Raw genomic sequence first — 18,617 nt, forward strand, 5'->3', positions numbered from 1 at the left:
GAATAGGGGCATCTCCTGCACCAGAACTGATCTCTGGCACTCTGTCAGCAGCTTCTCTTTGTTGTAGCTGAAGCCTGCACTTTCTCAGGCTCTTTGAGTCTCAGATGCACATGGGCTGATGCCCAATCAGATGCGTCCTCTTATCCGACCTCCTGGGTGGGACTGGGAATTGCAGCCTATTTAAAGGCCAGCACACAGTCCTCTCCTCATCTTGCAGAAGTTCCTGAAGGGTGGACAGGTCAGACGAACAGACGGACATACAGACGGACAATGGTGCATTCCGTAACTTTGCTGCTTCTGGCCCTGATGGTGGAATGCTCAGGTGAGGTCCCCCATTCAACGCTGTGAGCATGGCTTTGTGCGACAGGATCACACACAGTCTGCGTAGACCTGTACATGTGCTGTAGAACAAGGAGAGCTTAGAAGGGATTTAGTGGTATGAATGCAACAGTAATGAGGTGAAGTTTGTGGGTCTGACTCTTACACCACACAGGTGTAACAATAACGAGGTGCAGTTTGTGGGCCCTACTCTTTCTTACAACGCACAGGTGCAACAACAAGGAGGTGCAGTTTGTGGGCCTGACTCATACACCACACAGGTGCAACAAAAATGAGGTGCAGTTTGTGGGCCTGACTCTTACACCACACATGTGCAAAAATAACGAGGTGCAGTTTGTGGGCCTGACTCTTACACCACACAGGTGCAACAACAATGAGGTGCAGTTTGTGGGCCTGAACCGTATACCCCAGAGGTGGAACAATAATGGCCTGACTCTTACACCACACATGTGCAACAATAATGAGGTGCAGCTTGTGAGCCTGACTCTTACACCGCACAGGTGCAACAATAATGAGGTGCAGTTTGTGGGCCTGACTCTTGCAACACACAGGTGCAACAATAATGAGGTGCAGTTTGTGGGCCTGACTCTTACACCACACGGGTGCAACAATAATGAGGTGCAGTTTGTGGGCCTGACTCCAAACACCACACGGGTGCAACAATGATGAGGTGCAGTTTGTGGGCCTGACTCTTACACCACGAGTGCAACAATGATGAGGTGCAGTTTGTGTGCCTGACTCTTACACTACACTGGTGCAACAATAATGACGTGCAGTTTGTGAGCGTGAACCGTATACCCCAGAGGTGCAACAATAATGGCGTGACTTTTACACCACACAGGTGCAACAATAATGAGGTGCAGTTTGTGGGCCTCACTCTTACACCACACGGGTGCCACAATAATGAGGTGCAGTTTGTGGGACTGACTCTTACATCACGAGTGCAACAATGACGAGGTGCAGTTTGTGTGCCTGACTCGTACACCGCCCAGGTTCAACAATGATGAGGTGCAGCTTGTGAGCCTGACTCTTACACCGCACAGGTTCAATAACAATGAGGTGCAGTTTATGGACCTGACATTTACAGTGCACAGGTACAACAATAATGAGGTGCAGGTTGTGAGCCTGACTCTTACACCATGTAGGTGCAGTTTGTGTGCCACTCAGGTTCATCAATGAAGAGGTGCAGTTTGTGGGATGATTCTTCCATTTTTACATCACACAGGTGTAACAATAATGTAATGCAGTTTGTGGGTCTGATCTTACACCACACAGGTGTAACAATAACGAGGTGCAGTTTGTGGACCCTACACTTTATTACACCGCACAGGTGCAACAACAATGAGGTGCAGTTTGTGGGCCTGACTCTTACACCACACAGGTGCAGCAATTATGAGGTGCAGTTTGTGGGCCTGACTCTTACACCACACATGTGCAAAAATAATGAGGTGCAGTTTGTGGGCCTGACTCTGACACCACACAGCTGCAACAATAATGAGGTGCAGTTTGTGGGCCTGACTCTTACACCACACAGGTGCAACAATAATGAGGTGCAGTTTGTGGGCCTGACTCTTACACCACACATGCGCAAAATAATGAGGTGCAGTTTGTGGGCCTGACTCTTACACTACACATGTGCAAAAATAACGAGGTGCAGTTTGTGGGCCTGACTCTTACACCACACAGGTGCAACAATAATGAGGTGCAGCTTGTGGCACAAAGGTGACACAAGCCAGTTTTAGACCTTCTGAGCACCTTTTATACTGTTTCTGTGCCTCAGTTTGTTGGTTTTGACTTGAATTCATTTTGCATTTGTAAAGTGTTATGACACCACTACTGTGCCCTGAAAATGCTATTGAGTCCTTCTCTACCTTTTTGCTTGCCAGGGGTCATATGTACGGCTAGTAGTTCGTATGTTAATAGTGCGACAAGCAGATTTTCTTAAGCAGGCAGAATCGGCATGCATCCTGATTTTTAGTGCCAAGAGCTTGTTCCACACTGCAAAATCAGCATGAACGACCCCACATGGCGCGCCAGAGGGCGCTGGTTCTTCGCTGCCATTGGAGTAGATTTCTACACGAACTGCAGCTTTCTCATCATGAGCGGTCTCGGACACCATTTGAGAACATTTCACTGGGTGCCTTCCTAGTGCCCAAAATGCATGCTAAGGGGTGCTAATTCTCACTCAACAACTTAACGCTGGCAAGCTGACGGTAAGAAAAAGCTCTGCCATGTGGAGGTTGAAATGAAATTAAATGAAAATTAAATTAAGTTTATAAAGCATACTACTACCTTGAGGTGGCTAGGCACTTTAGTTTGTGGAGTTTTGCCGGAACCCTGCATTACAAGTGTAACTCTGCCAGCGGAGTGGAATTAATCACCCATCGTAGCATAGCGGTAGTGTGTGATTTCAGCCTTCAGAAAGTACTCCAGCGGATTAACCCTAGCACAGCCAGCCACCACTGTTCACACCTCAAGCACTTTACTGTCTGTACCTCATGGTCCGGACACGCCGGCCTCTGGCAGCCTGTATAGGGAGCGTCCCAACCGGGCTGCACTCCAAGTCATAATCTGGTGCCTTTCTACATTTATGTATGCAATGATAAGCAAAGTGCACCTGCGTCACCAAATTGTAAATCTTAAATATTGGAGCATCAGAACAACCCTGTTTGTGTGGCTTTTGTACCTTGGAGCAGCTAAGACGTGCTTGTTTCCAGGCCAGAGTCATCATTAGTAGCTGAAGACGGCTAAAGAGACCTTTCTTTAGTGTAAGAGGAATGTCTGAAAGAGGTACAGAAGCTTTGACAGAACCACCGTTTTCATCAGTGCGATCCCGTTGTTTACCATTAGAGAGGGTTTAACCAACCTCTGTACTAAGGGGCTTATTTACAAGCAGCCTGCGCCCCCATTGCATCACTGTTTTTGACACTCCAGCTGCTCAAGCCTCTCAATCATATATCTGTTTCAAAGCCACCCTGCGTGGCTCTGCATGGCCTCAAACAGATGGACAAAGGCAAAGCACTGTAAAGCGCTGCATTGCCTTACACTGCATCCGTGGGCTTTGCAGTGGGTGTTCCCACACAACAGCCATGATTTTTGATTCTGCCCCAGATTTACAAAATTACGCAAACCATTGGCAGCGGCAAAACCTTATGCCTCCCCAGAGCAGGCGTAACAAGTTGAAATATTTTCATTTCTCCTCGTTTTTTTCCTCTTTCCATGTGTGCTGCATTGTGCAGCACACATAGAATGAGGAAAATACCTTTCAGCATTATGTTTGTGCAGGAAGGTGCCTCTTTCTGCACAAAAATAAACTTGTCTGCAATGGAGGTACCTTTGCATGGTGCAAAGCTGCCTACATTGGCACTAGGCAACAAACTGTGCGCCAGCGCAGGGGGAAAGTACAGGAATGCATGAAATGAATTTCATAGATATGGTGCATTTATGCCCATTCTCATTCACGTAGGGCAGCGTAGCAAGAACACTTGCGACACTGCCTCACACCACTTCCTCGTAAATGAGGCCCTGCATTTGTAACACTTCTCATACATGGCCTGGAATTTGACTTGTAGACAATTCACAGTGGAGAAAAAATGAGACACTCTCAACGCCAGTGTTTGCCATGCAGTGATTGCCATTTCTTATTAGGGGTCTTGCCCTCTTGTCTTCCTCTCCCCTTCCAAACTGTCCACAGACATATTGCCACCTCTAACTGCAGTTCTATTTATTGGATGCTTCAACGCAGGCAGGGAAGTGTTTGCAGTAAAATGAACGTGGCACAAAGTCCACAAACCCCATAATTCACCACTATAATGGTATCAATGTATATGTGGTACATTATTCACTAGTTTCTTACTGGGTCAGTCCTCCAGCAAATGGAAATGTAGGGAGCATATTTATGTGCCACTACGTGTCATTCTTGTGCCACACAACTTGGTGCAGGAGAGACGCACCTTAAAAATGAGTTATATAAAGCCACACAAAGCCACCTTGCAGGGCCCTCAGTGGCTTCATAAATCTTGAGTAATGCAACACTGCACAAATCACTGCAGTGCCTTACTCTACACCAGGGAGGCCTTTCCATGGGTGCTGCATATGTATTCCCACGCAACAACCATGGATTTTGAAGAATTCCCAGATTTGCCAGAAGTGATAGACTTAAGAATGTGCCAAAAGCCTACGCCTCCCTAGGTGAGGCATAACAAGAAGAAATGTCCTTATTTCTCCCCATGTAAATGTAAATGTAGTTGAGCTTATATAGCGCACAGCTACCCGCAGTGGGTTTCCCGGCGCTTGCTTAGGGAACCCGTCCTGGTATTCCCCTGTGAGATAGCAGGGTATCCACAAGGTGAAAGTCAGGCATCCCGCCGCGAGGGGCCGTTGTGGAGATTAAGCAAGCTATTGCCCAGAGTCGCAGAGTGTGAACCCGTGAGTGGAGGAGGCACCGGGGCGAGAATTATCGAGTCCGTGGAATTTTTAACCCAAGACCCGCCGAGGCGGGGAATTGAACCCTGGTCCAGGACCGATCTCAGCTTCCGGGTCTGCCGCCTCTAACCCCTGAGCCACACTTCTCCCATTACTTCCTCGTTCTATGACTGCTGAAAATAAATCCTGTATACGTGCAGGAACCTTCTCACCATGATGCAAGGGTGCCTGCATTGGCGTTAGACAACCAAAAGGGGCCAGCAAAGGGGAAAAGGCAGCAATGCACCACACTGACTTAAATACAGCATATTCCTGCCCTCTCCTAGTCATGCAGTGCAGCACAGCGAGGCGAATTGCGGTGCTGCGCTGCACTGCCTGACTTGGCCATGAATATTGCCCTAGATATTGGGGGCCCGATTCACAGAATTAACTTAAGACAAAATCCTAAACTTAGTACCATTTTGGTATTCACAGAATGCACTTACTACTTCTGGTATTCACAGAATGAACTTACTACTTTTGCGATTCACAGAATAAACTTACTACTTTTGGTATTCACAGAATGGATTTACGACTACTAACTTTACGTCCGCACTCGGGCCGGAAATTCCGGCCCGGAGGCAGAGCTTCCGGCCCGGAGGCGGAGCTTCCGGCCCGGAGGCGGGGCTTCCGGGCCAGAGGCGGAGCTTCCGGCCCAGAGGTGGAGATTTTGGCCATAGCTAAATCTCCGCCACTGGCCGGAATCCCCACCTCCGGGCCGGAAGCTTCGCCTCCGGGCCGGAATTTCCGGCCCGAGTGCGGACGTAAAGTTAGTAGTCGTAAATCCATTCTGTGAATACCAAAAGTAGTAAGTTTATTCTGTGAATCGCAAAAGTAGTAAGTTCATTCTGTGAATACCAGAAGTAGTAAGTGCATTCTGTGAATACCAAAGTGGTACTAAGTTTAGGATTTTGTCTTAAGTTTGTTCTGTGAATCGGGCCCGTGGCATTTTAGTGGAATCCATCTCCAGTTTATTTTTAGCCCTGGCCATCAGCAGAGAGTTATTGTTGCCGACAGGATTCTTAACCTCTTCGCTGCGGCGCAAATTCCGCCGCAGCGCTCCCGCAGTGCTGGACATTCCATTCTCGGGCGTGGTCATGACGTCTCCTGGCCGTCGTCCGCACACGCCCATCGTGACTCATGACGGCCGGGAGACGTCATGAGCACGGAAGAGGTTAACCAGGAAGGAGATATCATCAGCGTACATGAATAAGAGCGGCCGTGTTTCCCAAAGCGCATTTCTTTTCTGTGATGATATTTCCTTAGCAGACATGCCAGTGTTTCTATGACCAAAAAATATAGGAGCGCAGACAGTGGACACACTTGCCCAAAGTGTAGCTATAGTTAGGCGAGAGTTTCCACAGGAAGATAGTTTTTCATTTCTCTAATAACGCTGGTGCTATTTGACAATTCTTTCCAAAAATAGTTAATCGACCTGCACTTCCTGGAAAGTTTTGTGCCAATCCATAAAGTGAAGGACAAGAAAAAAGGGGCCCAAAACACGGATTTGCCATGTCAATTCCCATGGAAAGCATCTGTTGCAGCTACACAAAAAACAGCCCAGGAGAATCACACTAAATTAGGCAAAAAGTTCGAACTTTACTCAGAAAGCGTGCTTTTTGTGATTTCGTGTCATTCTGTTCAGACATTTTTGGGGAATTTGCATATATAGAAGTGTTCAGTATGGACTTGAAAGGGTTAAACATAAGTATACCTGGAGTGTTTATCCAGTGGGCCATAATTTTGACAAGCATTGGTAAATACAGTACATGTACAGGGTGAGAGATGTTACCTTGCACCAGGTAAGAGGTGTGTGAGTATAAGGTGAGAGGTATGTCAATAGTATAAGTGTGGGATGAGCAGTTTGAGTTCAGGGTGTGAGATGTGTGTGGAGGGTGATGGGAATGTGAGTGCCGGGTGAGAGGTATGTCAAAAGTGAGAAGGGAGACTGATAAGAGAAAGACACGAGGAACAACAGGAAATAGCACGCTACAGCCAATAGATACGGAGGAAATATAACTTCCAAGCACAGGAACGAATAAAAAGCAAGTCCCATTTAAGATTAATATTAACAATAGATTTCACAAGCACAGCTCAAGCGCTGTGCAGATGAAACCTAAGGAGGGGTACTTTCCTAAAGAGGTTATCAGCATTACCCTATCCCCAGCACCCAGTGGACCCTGAGAACAAGGGTCTGGATGCAGGAAAGGTCAAAAACCTTGTTGTGGACTAAGTTGGCTTATTGGACAACTATAACTGCATGAGGTTATGGTCAAGTGTCATAAAAAGAGCTTAGGTGTTGATGGAGAAGTGTGGCTCAATGATTAGAGCGGCAGACCCTGCTGCAGAGGTCTAGCCCAGGACCGTGGTTCAATTCCCCGCCTCGGCGGGTCTTGGGCTCAAAAATTCCACGGACCTGATAATTCTCGCCTCGGTGCCATTCCAATCATGGAGTCCCACTCTGCAACTCTGGGCAATAGCTTGCTTAATCTCCACAACGGCCCCACAACGCTAAGGATGCCTGGCCTCCACCTTGGGGGTGCCCAGGAGTGGACGCCTCACAGGGAAAGCCAGGATGGGTTCCACAGCGGTATTCGTACAAGCGCCTTGAGACCCTTGTGGGTGAGTAGTGCGCTATACAAGTATCAATTTAAATGGATACTGACAGATGCTGAGGGCAGAGGGAGCGGCAAGTTACAGGGAGTTGTGGATCTATTCCAAAGAAGACTCGAAAGAATCCTGGATAACTTTTATAGAGGAAGGTTATAGTTTATTATTAAGTGCCTAGTTAATCTTATTTTAAAGCTCATAAAAGTTCCCTCATGAAACTTCTATGACTGGGGCAGTACAGCCCCATTGAAAGTCATTGTTAGAATCCGGGGTCTCTGGTTGGCGCAGGTATGCACTTGCGACAAGCAGGGACCCTTTCCTCTAAGTCAGGGCAAAGGATCACCTCTTTAAAAATAACCCCTGCTCACCCTCTAGGTAACGTGGCGCGAGCAGTCAGGCTAAATTTCCAGAGGGCATAAGGTTAAGCGTTCAGGTTGTCCCACACAATAATCACCACCCCACCACACAAAAGACACAAGGCTGTATTTATCAAAAATAGAAGTCTTTATATAAAAGGTTTTCTTTCAGGCAGGTTGCAAAAATACAGTACTCTTGACGAAATAATCCAGTTACTCTTTAAATGCTTAAGGGCAGTCCACAGATCTCAATATGGCACAGTTCTAGTTAAAATCAGGTTCTTAGGTCTTATGTGCACTTCGTAGCGCCTTTGGGATGCTCTGGGCAAGGTTTTTGCAGTACCTTGCCGTTTCTCACGCTTCTCGCGTGAGCCGGAATATGCTTGCCGAGTCTCACGCTTCTCGCGTGAGCACCGGCAATGGTTTTCAATGTAGTACGGCTCAAACAGTACGGCGCGAACCCCGAGTCTTCAGCAGCAGTACCAGGCAACAATACGGTGCGAACCCAGGCTATTTGCAGGGCAGTACGGTGCGAACAGGGAGCAGGGCAGTACGGTGCGAACCCTGAACAGTTTAAAGGCAGTCCTGTTTAGCCCAGAAGCAGTACGAGTCGAACTTCGGCCCCGGGGTGATGATTTCAAACGTAGGTACGGCTCACCCCAAGGCACTCCAGGTACCACTCGAAGGAAGTACGTTTCAGGCAAGTATGGCGCGAACAAACAGCAGTACGAGTCGAACCTAGAATATTTAAAAGGCAGTACGTTCGAACAGGCAGCAGTACGAGTCGAACCCACTATATTTAAAAGGCAGTACGTTCGAACAGGCAGCAGTACGGGTCGAACCCACTATATTTAAAAGGCAGTACGTTCGAACAGGCAGCAGTACGGGTCGAACCCACTAGGTCTCAAGCAGGTACGGCTCGTACGTAGGCAAGTACGGGCCGTACTTTTAGCGCGATGGTCCTCAAATACCTTTGTTCTGCAAGGGGATGGTCCTGGCGGCCTCAGGTTTCGACAGAGCAGTGTCCCACGTCGCGGTGTCGTCCCTCGCAGTCAGAGGGCGGCGGTGCTTCGTGGGGCACCCGAAGAAGGTCTCAGCCACACGACCAAGGGCAGAGGAGGGGGAAGCAGCTCCGGGGTAATCCACAGTGCGTTGCAGCGCGATCAGCTTTTCAGTGGATCACAAGTGTGCACAGGGCCTCGCGGTGATCTTGACGGCACAGGGTTGCCAGGGCTCGGTGCGCAGGCCTTCAGGTGCCTTTCTCCGCATTGCGAGCTACGGCTCGGAGGGGCTGGTACTTGCGGTGCTTGGACCAGGTAGGCTGGTCCTGGCCGTGCTCGTGGTAGTCCCAGGTGGCAGATGTCGCGGTGTAGAGAAAGGGGGAGAGGCACACAGGTTCTCTGGGGATCGGCGTCACGGGATTGCGTCCAGCTCCTTCTCCTCTTCTGGGGGTAGGGTGCGCCCACTGTTCCTGGGGCGCAGATCAGGGGGCAAGTTCACAAGCAAGCCCTTTAAGATTGTTCAGCACAAGTTGATTTAAAGTCTTTTCCTTCAGTCTTTTCCTCTCCTTCCAGCAGACAGGCACCCACTGCAGGCTAGTCTCTCAGGCAGAGAGACAGTATTCCTCCTTCAGCTTCTCCAGGTCCTTCTCCTTCAGGCAGATGTTCGTCGTTGCGTAAACAGGATCTGATTTCTTAGGAGCAGGGCTCCCTCTTTTAAAGCACAAATCCTTTGTTCTTTGTCGCCAGGGGGCCTGGGCCTGGCTCAGTCCAGTTCTGGAGCACTTTGTTGTGGTGACTCTGCTCTTTCCTTTCAGCAGCAGGGCAGAGACATCAGCCGCTCCACAGGGGGCGGAGCCGGCTTTGTGCTGGCAGAGCACAGGTCTATTCAGAGTCAATGGTGGACTCCTCCCACCCATCCAGGTGTAATCTCTCTACCCACCACCTGGCAGCCAGCCTGTCTCCTGGAATTCCCCAGCCCTGCTCCTTACTGTTGCTAGGCAGAACACACACACACACAGCAGAGGCGGACTGAAATGGCCAGGTCAGTAAATACTAAGTTTTTAAAAGTAGTATTTACAAACGGAGGATATTAAAATAAACTTTACTAAAAGAAGTATTTTATTATTCTGAGTTCAGGCATACTAAACATAACTTTCTACCATGCTCTATGAGTCCACTGGGATTACAGGGTGTAGTAATTCCAGCAGCCATTCTGGCCTATGGAGAGCAGGTAGCCTTCAATAGTGAAAAACGAAAATGGCTGTAATTCACTACTAAGACATGCCACACACATCAGGGCATGTCCTACCTTATGCCTACAATGCACCCTGCCCTTGGGCCTACCAGAGGGGTGACTAATATGTAGTTAACGGAAGGTTTAGGGACTGGCAAGTGGGTGCACTTGCGCAGTCAGCGCGACAGTACCAGACTGCGCGCAGGTTCTGCAGTGGCAGATCCTAGACACATTTTACTAGGCCGCTTCTGTGGGTGGCACAACCAGTGCTGCAAACCCACCAGCAGCATTTGTACTTACAAGCCCTGGCACTCCTGGTGCACTTTACTAGGGGCTGACAGTAAACCAAATAAACCAATCATGGACACCAATCAATGTATACATTTTACCATAGGGAGAGCATATGCACCTTAGCACTGGTCAGCAGTGGTAAGGTGCCCAGAGTCATAAATCAGCCAACACCAGGTCAGAAAAAATACAGGAGGAAGGCAAAAAGTTTAGGGATGACCCTTCAAAAAGGGCCAGGTCCAACAGTCATCATTTTAAATGCGCTAGGCAACTGTAACTCATTCAACGCACTACCCAGGACCTCACACGTCACACAGGAGGCTTCAAAGATGACATCACTGGTGTCGTCAATGATGGTACAAGTTACTTATCCCCTTCGGTGCTCATTACAGAATGGTTCCGTCATGAGCACCAGTGCTCCTATGCTCGTGACGGAACCATTCCGTCATGAGAACAGGGGCACTAAATCCCTCTGCTGCAGACAGCAGAGAGATTTCCCTTTTTTTATTGGCCTCGGGAGGTTGGGGTTGAGGCCAATTTGCATTTTCATTCAAATGCCGATCGCACACATGGTGAGCTGACGTCATTGCAATGAAAATGAAACTGAAACTTAGTTTCAGTTTCATTGTCTTAGTGCTCATGGGGGTTATCTCAGCCCCCTGAGCACCGAAAAAGATGGGAGGGGTATCGTTGAAAAGGGGAGAATCTCCAATATCTAATGGTACCATTTCCTAGTGGATCCCTGCTTGGGGAGCACCCCAGGAGGGCGATCCCCAAGCAGGGATCCACCTACTAGCACCAGAGAAGGGGGAGCAGCCCCTTGGGCAAGGGTCTTTGCTCCCCCCATATTTGTTTGGGTACAACAGTCTTTCTCCTCATCCCGGGAGCAGATGGGGGAGAAAGACTGTTGAGAAAAATTTGAGAAAAAGTGAGCTACATTTGTGGTTTGCAGTGGATTCTGGGTAGGGAAATGTTGGGGGGCCCATGCAAGCCATACCTCGTTGGACTCCCCCGGGTGTCTAGCTTTCAGAAATGTCTGGATTTGGTAGGTTTCCCTAGATGACCGTCGAGCCTAGGGCCAAAAACCCCAGTGCCCCCCTTGCAAAACCAGGTTGTTTTGTGATGGCTAGTTTTGAAGTCTCCATGACAGGCTTTGGTCCCTTTTCTGCCATGGATACTTGGTCCACCCACACAAGTAAGGTATCATTTTACTCAGGACACTAAGGAAAACGCTGTGGGGTAGAACATTTGTACCGCCACGGTGAGTCCACAGAAAAATATGTGGAAAATGTGTTTTTTTCAGCTAAATTTAAGGTTTGCAGGGGATTCTGGGTAAGGAAACGTTGAGGGATTCACACAAGCCATACCTCATTGGACTTCCCAGAGTGTCTAGTTTCCAGAAATGTGTGGGTTTGATAGGTTTCCCGAGATACCAGCGAGCCGGGAGCCAAAACCCCAGGTGTCCCCTCCCAAAACTAGCCAGTTTTGTTATAGATAATTTTGAAGTCTCCGCTGTACGATTTGGGCCATTTCCTGTTGCAGCCACTATGCCTACCCACACAAGTGAGGTACCATTTTTATCGGGAGACCTGGGGAGACGCTGGGTGGCAGGAAATTTGTGTCAGCCCGGTGATCCTACAACATTCCCACACAGAAATGTGAGAAAAAATAGATGTTTTCAACAAAATTTGAGGTTTGCAGGGGATTCTGAGTAGGGAAATGTTGGGAAATCCACGCAAGCCATACCTTGCTGGATTTCCCCAGGTGTCTAGTGTTGGAAGGCGGACCCCGAGGAGTCGGTGAGACCACCAAGGGGGGGGCCCTCACACTGCACGAAGTAGCCGAGCGCTGCCGAGAAGTCTCCTGAGAGATCCTTCTCCTATCACGTACTAGCACAGTAACACCACCACACAGGACTCAAGGAGGTTGTCTTGCGACAAGCAATTCTTTATCAGCAATAAAAAGGTTACGAGGTCAATATTTACACGAAGGGATCGAGGGATCCACCCAAAAGTCTCAGTGTCTCTTTGGAAGGGTAGGGGTAGCGGGACAGTTTTTAGCAGGAGCGCGGTACGAGGGTACCTGGGGCCCAGTTCGTTATCCTCAAGCTGGAGGACCTCCGGATCTCGGAGGGGTCGAGCCGCGACGGCGTCAGCAGGGCTCTGGCGTACAGTTCGTGGAGAGCCGCGATTCAATCAGCAGGGCTCTCAAGATGGTTTCTGCTCAGCTCGAGCCGCGACGTCGTCAGCAGGGCTCCGAGGAAGGTTTCAGCGAGGTTGGGCCGCGACAGCGTCAGCAGGGCTCCGATGTTCCAGGTGATTCAAAAGGGTTCACAAGAAGGAGCCGCGACGCAGTCAGCAGGGCTCGTGATGATTCCGACAAGAGTTCTTCTCCGTAGGGTCGGCCGCGATTCAATCAGCAGGGCTCTCGACTCCGGGATACAACTGCCGATCTGAGGTGGGGTCGCCCCAGATATAGGTCTGGAGCCCTTTGATGTCCGGACCTATGCGCCCGAGGGGGCGGAGTGGCTGGGTGGAGGTGGCCAGACGCCCAGCAGGAGAGGCGCCAGGCCCATGGGAGTTGCAGGGCGATCACACCTCGAGAGGGGAGGACAGTTGGGGGTCCCATCGATACTGTCCTCCGCCGGGGGCGATGAATGGTTCCTGCGGCACCCCCTGGCTAGTTCGTGGTGCCTCGGTGTCGGGGCTTCGCTGGGGTCGAGGCCGGGTTGAGCGGGGTCGCGCTGGCTGGTGCACGGCGTGATGTGGATGCCAACAAGATGGCGGAGCCACGAGGAGTATGCGACCACGTGCAGCTCAGGGTGAAGGGCCTTGGTGCAGTTCAGACGGGTGGCCCGTGAAGGCCGGGGCGGGGAACGGGCACAATCCAGGGGGTTAAGGACCACGCCACGAGGCCGGGTCCAACAGGCGTCCCCCCCAGCCGAAGGCATGGAGAGTCACCCATCTCCTTGGGGATTCTCCTCGTCAAGGCGGAAGAAGCGGGACAGGCCGTCGGCGTTGGCGTGGTCATTGCCGGGCCGGTGTTCGACGTCAAAGTCCATCCCTTGTAGCGAGATGGACCACCGCAGCAGCTTGGGGTTCTCGCCCCGCATTTGCATTAACCATTGCAAGGGCCGGTGGTCGGTCTGGACCCGGAAGTGGGTGCCAAAGAGGTAGGGCCGGAGCTTCTTGAGGGCCCACACCACAGCGAAGGCCTCACGCTCAATAGTGCTCCAGCGTTGCTCTCGGGGCAGTAGTCGTCGGCTGATGAAGGCCACTGGTCGGTCGAGCCCCTTTTCGTCGGCTTGGGATAGGACGGCCCCGATCCCATACTTGGAGGCGTCCGTCTGTACCACGAACTCCTTCTGGTAGTCCGGGGCCTGCAGCACCGGAGCAGTACACATGGCTGTCTTTAGGGTGTCGAAGGCTGTTTGGCAGCGGGGTGTCCAGTGTACCTTCTTGGGCTGCTTTTTGGACGTTAACTCTGTGAGGGGGCCAACAATACTCCCATAGTCCCGGATAAACCACCGGTAGTATCCGGTGAGGCCCAGGAAGGCCCGGACAGCGGTCTGGGTAGTGGGGGGTTCCCAGGTCTGGATGGCATCTATCTTCGCTTGGAGGGGGGCCACCTGCCCGCTCCCCACTTGATGGCCCAGGTAGGTCACGGATCCGTGGCCGATTTGACATTTGCTGGCCTTGATTGTGAGCCCGGCCTGCTGGAGGGCGGCCAGGACGGCCTTCAGGTGGAGGAGGTGCTCGGCCCAGTGGTTGCTGTATACGGCAATGTCATCTAAGTAGGCCGCGCTGAAGGCCTCAAGCCCGGCCATAACCTTGTTCACCAGTCTTTGGAAGGTGGCCGGGGCGTTCTTCATTCCAAAGGGCATCACCCGAAAGTGGTAATGCCCATCCGGGGTCGAAAAGGCGGATCTTTCTTGGGCGCCGGGGGTGAGCTGGATCTGCCAGTACCCGGCGGTGAGGTCCAGTGTGCTCAAGTAGTGAGCGGCCCCTAGGCGGTCGATGAGTTCGTCGGCCCGGGGTATCGGGTGTGCGTCTGTCTTGGTTACTGCATTCAGGGCTCGGTAGTCCACGCAGAATCGCAACTCTGGGGGGTAGCCGGGAGCTGCGGCCTTGGGCACCAGGACGACAGGGCTGGCCCACGGGCTGTCGGAAGGTTCGATGACCCCCAGGGCTAGCATCTTCGCTACTTCTGCCTGGATGCAGGCCCGCACTCGGTCAGGCACCCGGTAGGCTCTGTGTCGTCTGGGGGGGCTCTCCCCGGTGTCAACGTCGTGGACGCACCAGTGGGTCACCCCCGGGGTGAGGGAGAAGAGGGCTGCGTAGTCCCGCAGTAATTGCTGGCAGTCGTTGCGCTGTTCCGGGGTCAGGGAAGAGGCGAGTTGGACCCCTTCGATCGATCCATCATGAATGTCGGATTGCAAGAGGTCGGGCAAGGGCTCGGAGTCGTCCTCGCCCCCCTCGTCGGTCGCCAGCAGCAGGCTCAGTTCGGTCCGGGCGAAGTGGGGTTTTAGCCTGTTAGCATGTAGGACCCGGAGGGGGTTCCGGGGGGACTCCAGGTCGACCAGGTAGGTGACGGGACTTTTCTTCTCCACCACCTTGAAGGGCCCGGTCCACTTGTCCTGGAGGGCGCCGGGTTCGACCGGGGCCATGACCCATACTTTCTGACCTGGCTCGAATTCTATAGTAGAGGTGTTTCGATCGTACCACCGCTTCATGTCATCCTGGCTGGCCTCGAGGTTGGCTTCGGCCATGGCTCGGAACTTGCGGGTCTGGTTTCGGAGGGTCAGGAGGTATCGGTAGACGTCAGGAGGGGCGCCTTGGGGCTTCACCTCCCAGCCCTCCTTGACCAGGCTGAGCGGTCCGCGGACCGGGTGTCCATACAATAGTTCAAACGGGCTGAACCCCAGGGACTTCTGCGGGACCTCCCGATAGGCAAACAGGAGGCAGGGCAGCAGGACATCCCATTTCCGCCTGAGGGGTTCTTCCAGGCCCTGGATCATCCCTTTTAATGTTCGGTTGAACCGCTCAACCAGTCCGTTCCCCTGAGGGTGATAGGGGGTCGTGAACTTGTATGTGACCCCGCACTGTTGCCACAGGGACCGCATGTACCTGGAGATAAAGTTCGTGCCGCGGTCGCTCACCACTTCGCTGGGGAATCCCACTCGGGAGAAGATCCCCATCAAGGCCCGGCCTACCACAGGGGCCGTTATAGTTCTTAGCGGGACCGCCTCCGGGTACCTGGTGGCGTGGTCCACGAGGACCAGGATGAAGCGGTGACCCAGGGCGGTTTGGGGGTCCAGGGGCCCCACAATATCGATTCCGACCCGTTCGAACGGGGTGCTGACGGCTGGAAAGGGCTGGAGGGGGGCCTTGGCCCGACCCCCCGTCTTTCCGCTGGCTTGGCAGGTCTGGCAGGACCGGCAGTGGTTGTCCACATCTCTCCGCATCCGGGGCCAGTAGAAGTGGGTCACCAGACGACTGTACGTTTTGTCTTGCCCCAAGTGTCCGGCGAGGGGCACATCATGGGCCAGGTTGAGAAGGAACTCCCGGAAGCGGAGGGGGACCACCAACACGCGGCTGGCCCCGAGTTCTGCTACTTTCTGTTCACTGTACAACAGGCCCTCGGCCCAGTAGATCCAGTGGGTGCCGGTCTGGTCACCGTTGGCTTGCGCGGTCGCCTGTTGTCGGACCCCTTCGAGAGAGGGACAGGACTGTTGTTCTTGCTGGAACTGCTCTCGGGTGGGGCCCCCTTCGTGTCGCCATTGTGTCAGCTCTGGTAGGGCGCTCGGAGAAGCCATCTCTTCGGGGGAGGATTCGCTGGGTCCAGGGTCGGTGTCCGCCTCCTCCTCGCTGCTGGTGGGAGGGGGTGTGAGCCCCTCGGGTTGGGCGGCCCCGGAGGTCGAGGATGAGCGGGGGGCCTGGGCGGTCATGGACCGGGCGATGGCGCAGGCCCAATCAGCCAGTCCCAACATTCGGAGGTGCTCTCGTCGCTCTACTTGAGCCCAGGGGGAACTCTCCAAGTCGTTCCCCAGGAGGCAGTCGACCGGGGCGTCGTCGCGCACTGTCACCTTCAGCAGGCCCGTCACCCCTCCCCACTCGAAGGGGACCAGGGCCATCTGGCATAGGCTTTCACTGTTGTCGGCCGTCCGTACGGGGCACAGCACATTCGGTAGAATCTGTTCAGGGGTCACCAGGTGGCAGCGGACAGCGGTGATACTGGCGCCTGTGTCACGAAGGGCTTCGGCCCGTTGTCCATTGACCGTGACCTGCTGCCGGTACTTCTGGGTGTTGGTTGGGATGGGGGTGCAGGGTACCATCTCTCGGCTACCCAGGCAGACCAGGGACATGGCTGCCGGCTCCCACTCAGTGTTCTCTCGGTCGAGGGCCTCCTCTTCCTCTTCTCCTCCCCCCAAGGCGGCGGCTGTCAGCTGTCGGGGCGGGGGCCCGCCGGCCCCGTTTCTTCGGTTCAGAGGGCAGGCCGGATCGCTGGCAAAGTGTCCGGTTTGTTGGCAGCCGTAGCAGGTCACTGGTGGCCGTGGTCCGGGTCGGGCCGGGCCCGCCCTTCGGGCTAGGCTCGGGGAGAGATGTGGCTGCGGTGGCCCTCGAGGGGGGCTCCTGGGGGCCCCGGCGGGAGGGTCTCGGTTCCTGTTCGGCCCTCCCCCCCCACCGCGCTGGCGGGGGGGTCCGTTGGCGTTCCTCTGGTACTCCCCCATTGAGTTCCGGGGGACCCGGGAGTTGACCCATCGATCGGCCTCGACGGCAAGTTTTCGCGGGTCGGTCATTTTGCTGTCGAGGAGGTGCTGTCTCAGTTCCACAAAGCAATTGTTGGAAAGATGTTCCCACACGATGAGGTCGACCAGCTGCCCATAGGTGGTTACTTTGCTCCCTTTGATCCACCCTTCTAGGGCCCGACTGAAAAAGTCCACATATTCCACCCATGTGGTACCCGGGATTTTCTTGCAGTCTCTGAACCGCTGGCGGTACATTTCCGCTGTTAGCCCGTAGCGGGTGAGCAGGGCCTCCTTCATGTGATCGTAGGAGGTCATCACCTCCTCCGGCAGCTGGAGCAGCGTGTCTCGCCCCTCACTCAGGAACCGCCCCCACAGGCCCACGCCCCAGTCTTTTCGGGGCACCCGATGAGAGGTCATGGCCACCTCGTAGGCCTTGAACCATTGTTGGATGTCGTCATTCTTGTAATACTCCTTGACGACCTCTTTCGGGATATGTACCTTGGCCTCGGAAGGCGGTAGAGTGTCTCTAGTACTGGGGGTGTCGGTCCCTCCGTTCTTGGCCTTGATCTCGAGCTCCTTGAGACTGCGCTCGTGCTCAAGAGTTAGTTTCTTTTCCTCCAACTCCCGGTGTCGTCTCTTCTCCTCTATCTCTTCTTGAAGGCGTAGCTGCTCTAGGGCCAGTTTCTTTTCTGCCAGCTGGAGTTCGCCGTCCAGCCGCAGTCGTGCGAGCTCTAGCTCGTGGCTCCGGACCTTTTCCCGCTCTCGTATTTCTCCTTCGGAGAGGCCGATTTCTAGGCTCTTTCTTCCTCCGGTTGCCGGAGTCAGTGCGGTTGCTGTGGTCTCAGTCAGGGGCAAGGGCCCTTCTTCCTGGGAGGGGCCTGCCCCGGCCTCCAACCATGCCCTCAGAGCTTTCTGCATCTCCTCTTTGGTACCTAGGCTGGTGGTTGCAATGCCTTTGTCTTTGCAGAACTGTTTTAATTCTTTGTGCGTATATTCTTCGAGCCGTTCGGGCTGGAACTCCATTGTCGCGTTGTTTTCCTGGCTGCTCATGATGCTGTTCGTTTGGATGGGTAGCTAGTGGGTACTGGCTGGTACGTACTGCGTTCGGCTCGGATCCCGTCGCTGGCCACCAAATGTTGGAAGGCGGACCCCGAGGAGTCGGTGAGACCACCAAGGGGGGGGCCCTCACACTGCACGAAGTAGCCGAGCGCTGCCGAGAAGTCTCCTGAGAGATCCTTCTCCTATCACGTACTAGCACAGTAACACCACCACACAGGACTCAAGGAGGTTGTCTTGCGACAAGCAATTCTTTATCAGCAATAAAAAGGTTACGAGGTCAATATTTACACGAAGGGATCGAGGGATCCACCCAAAAGTCTCAGTGTCTCTTTGGAAGGGTAGGGGTAGCGGGACAGTTTTTAGCAGGAGCGCGGTACGAGGGTACCTGGGGCCCAGTTCGTTATCCTCAAGCTGGAGGACCTCCGGATCTCGGAGGGGTCGAGCCGCGATGGCGTCAGCAGGGCTCTGGCGTACAGTTCGTGGAGAGCCGCGATTCAATCAGCAGGGCTCTCAAGATG

The 18,617-nt window shown here is 53.2% G+C and overlaps 1 protein-coding gene across 1 annotated transcript in view; it reads left to right on the forward strand.

The window, feature by feature from the left end:
- Window positions 1–229: 229 nt before the first annotated feature.
- LOC146859505 (fish-egg lectin-like) overlaps window positions 230–18,617 on the forward strand; it is a 256,323-nt gene continuing 237,935 nt past the window's right edge. The window contains exon 1 of the mRNA XM_085650219.1: window positions 230–322. Within this exon, the coding sequence (XP_085506345.1) occupies window positions 271–322 (52 nt within the window). The 5' untranslated portion in view covers window positions 230–270. The remainder of the gene's footprint in view (window positions 323–18,617) is intronic.

Source organism: Triturus cristatus, chromosome 3_2 (assembly GCF_964204655.1).
Source record: "Triturus cristatus chromosome 3_2, aTriCri1.1, whole genome shotgun sequence".
NCBI classification, from domain to species: Eukaryota; Metazoa; Chordata; class Amphibia; order Caudata; family Salamandridae; genus Triturus; species Triturus cristatus.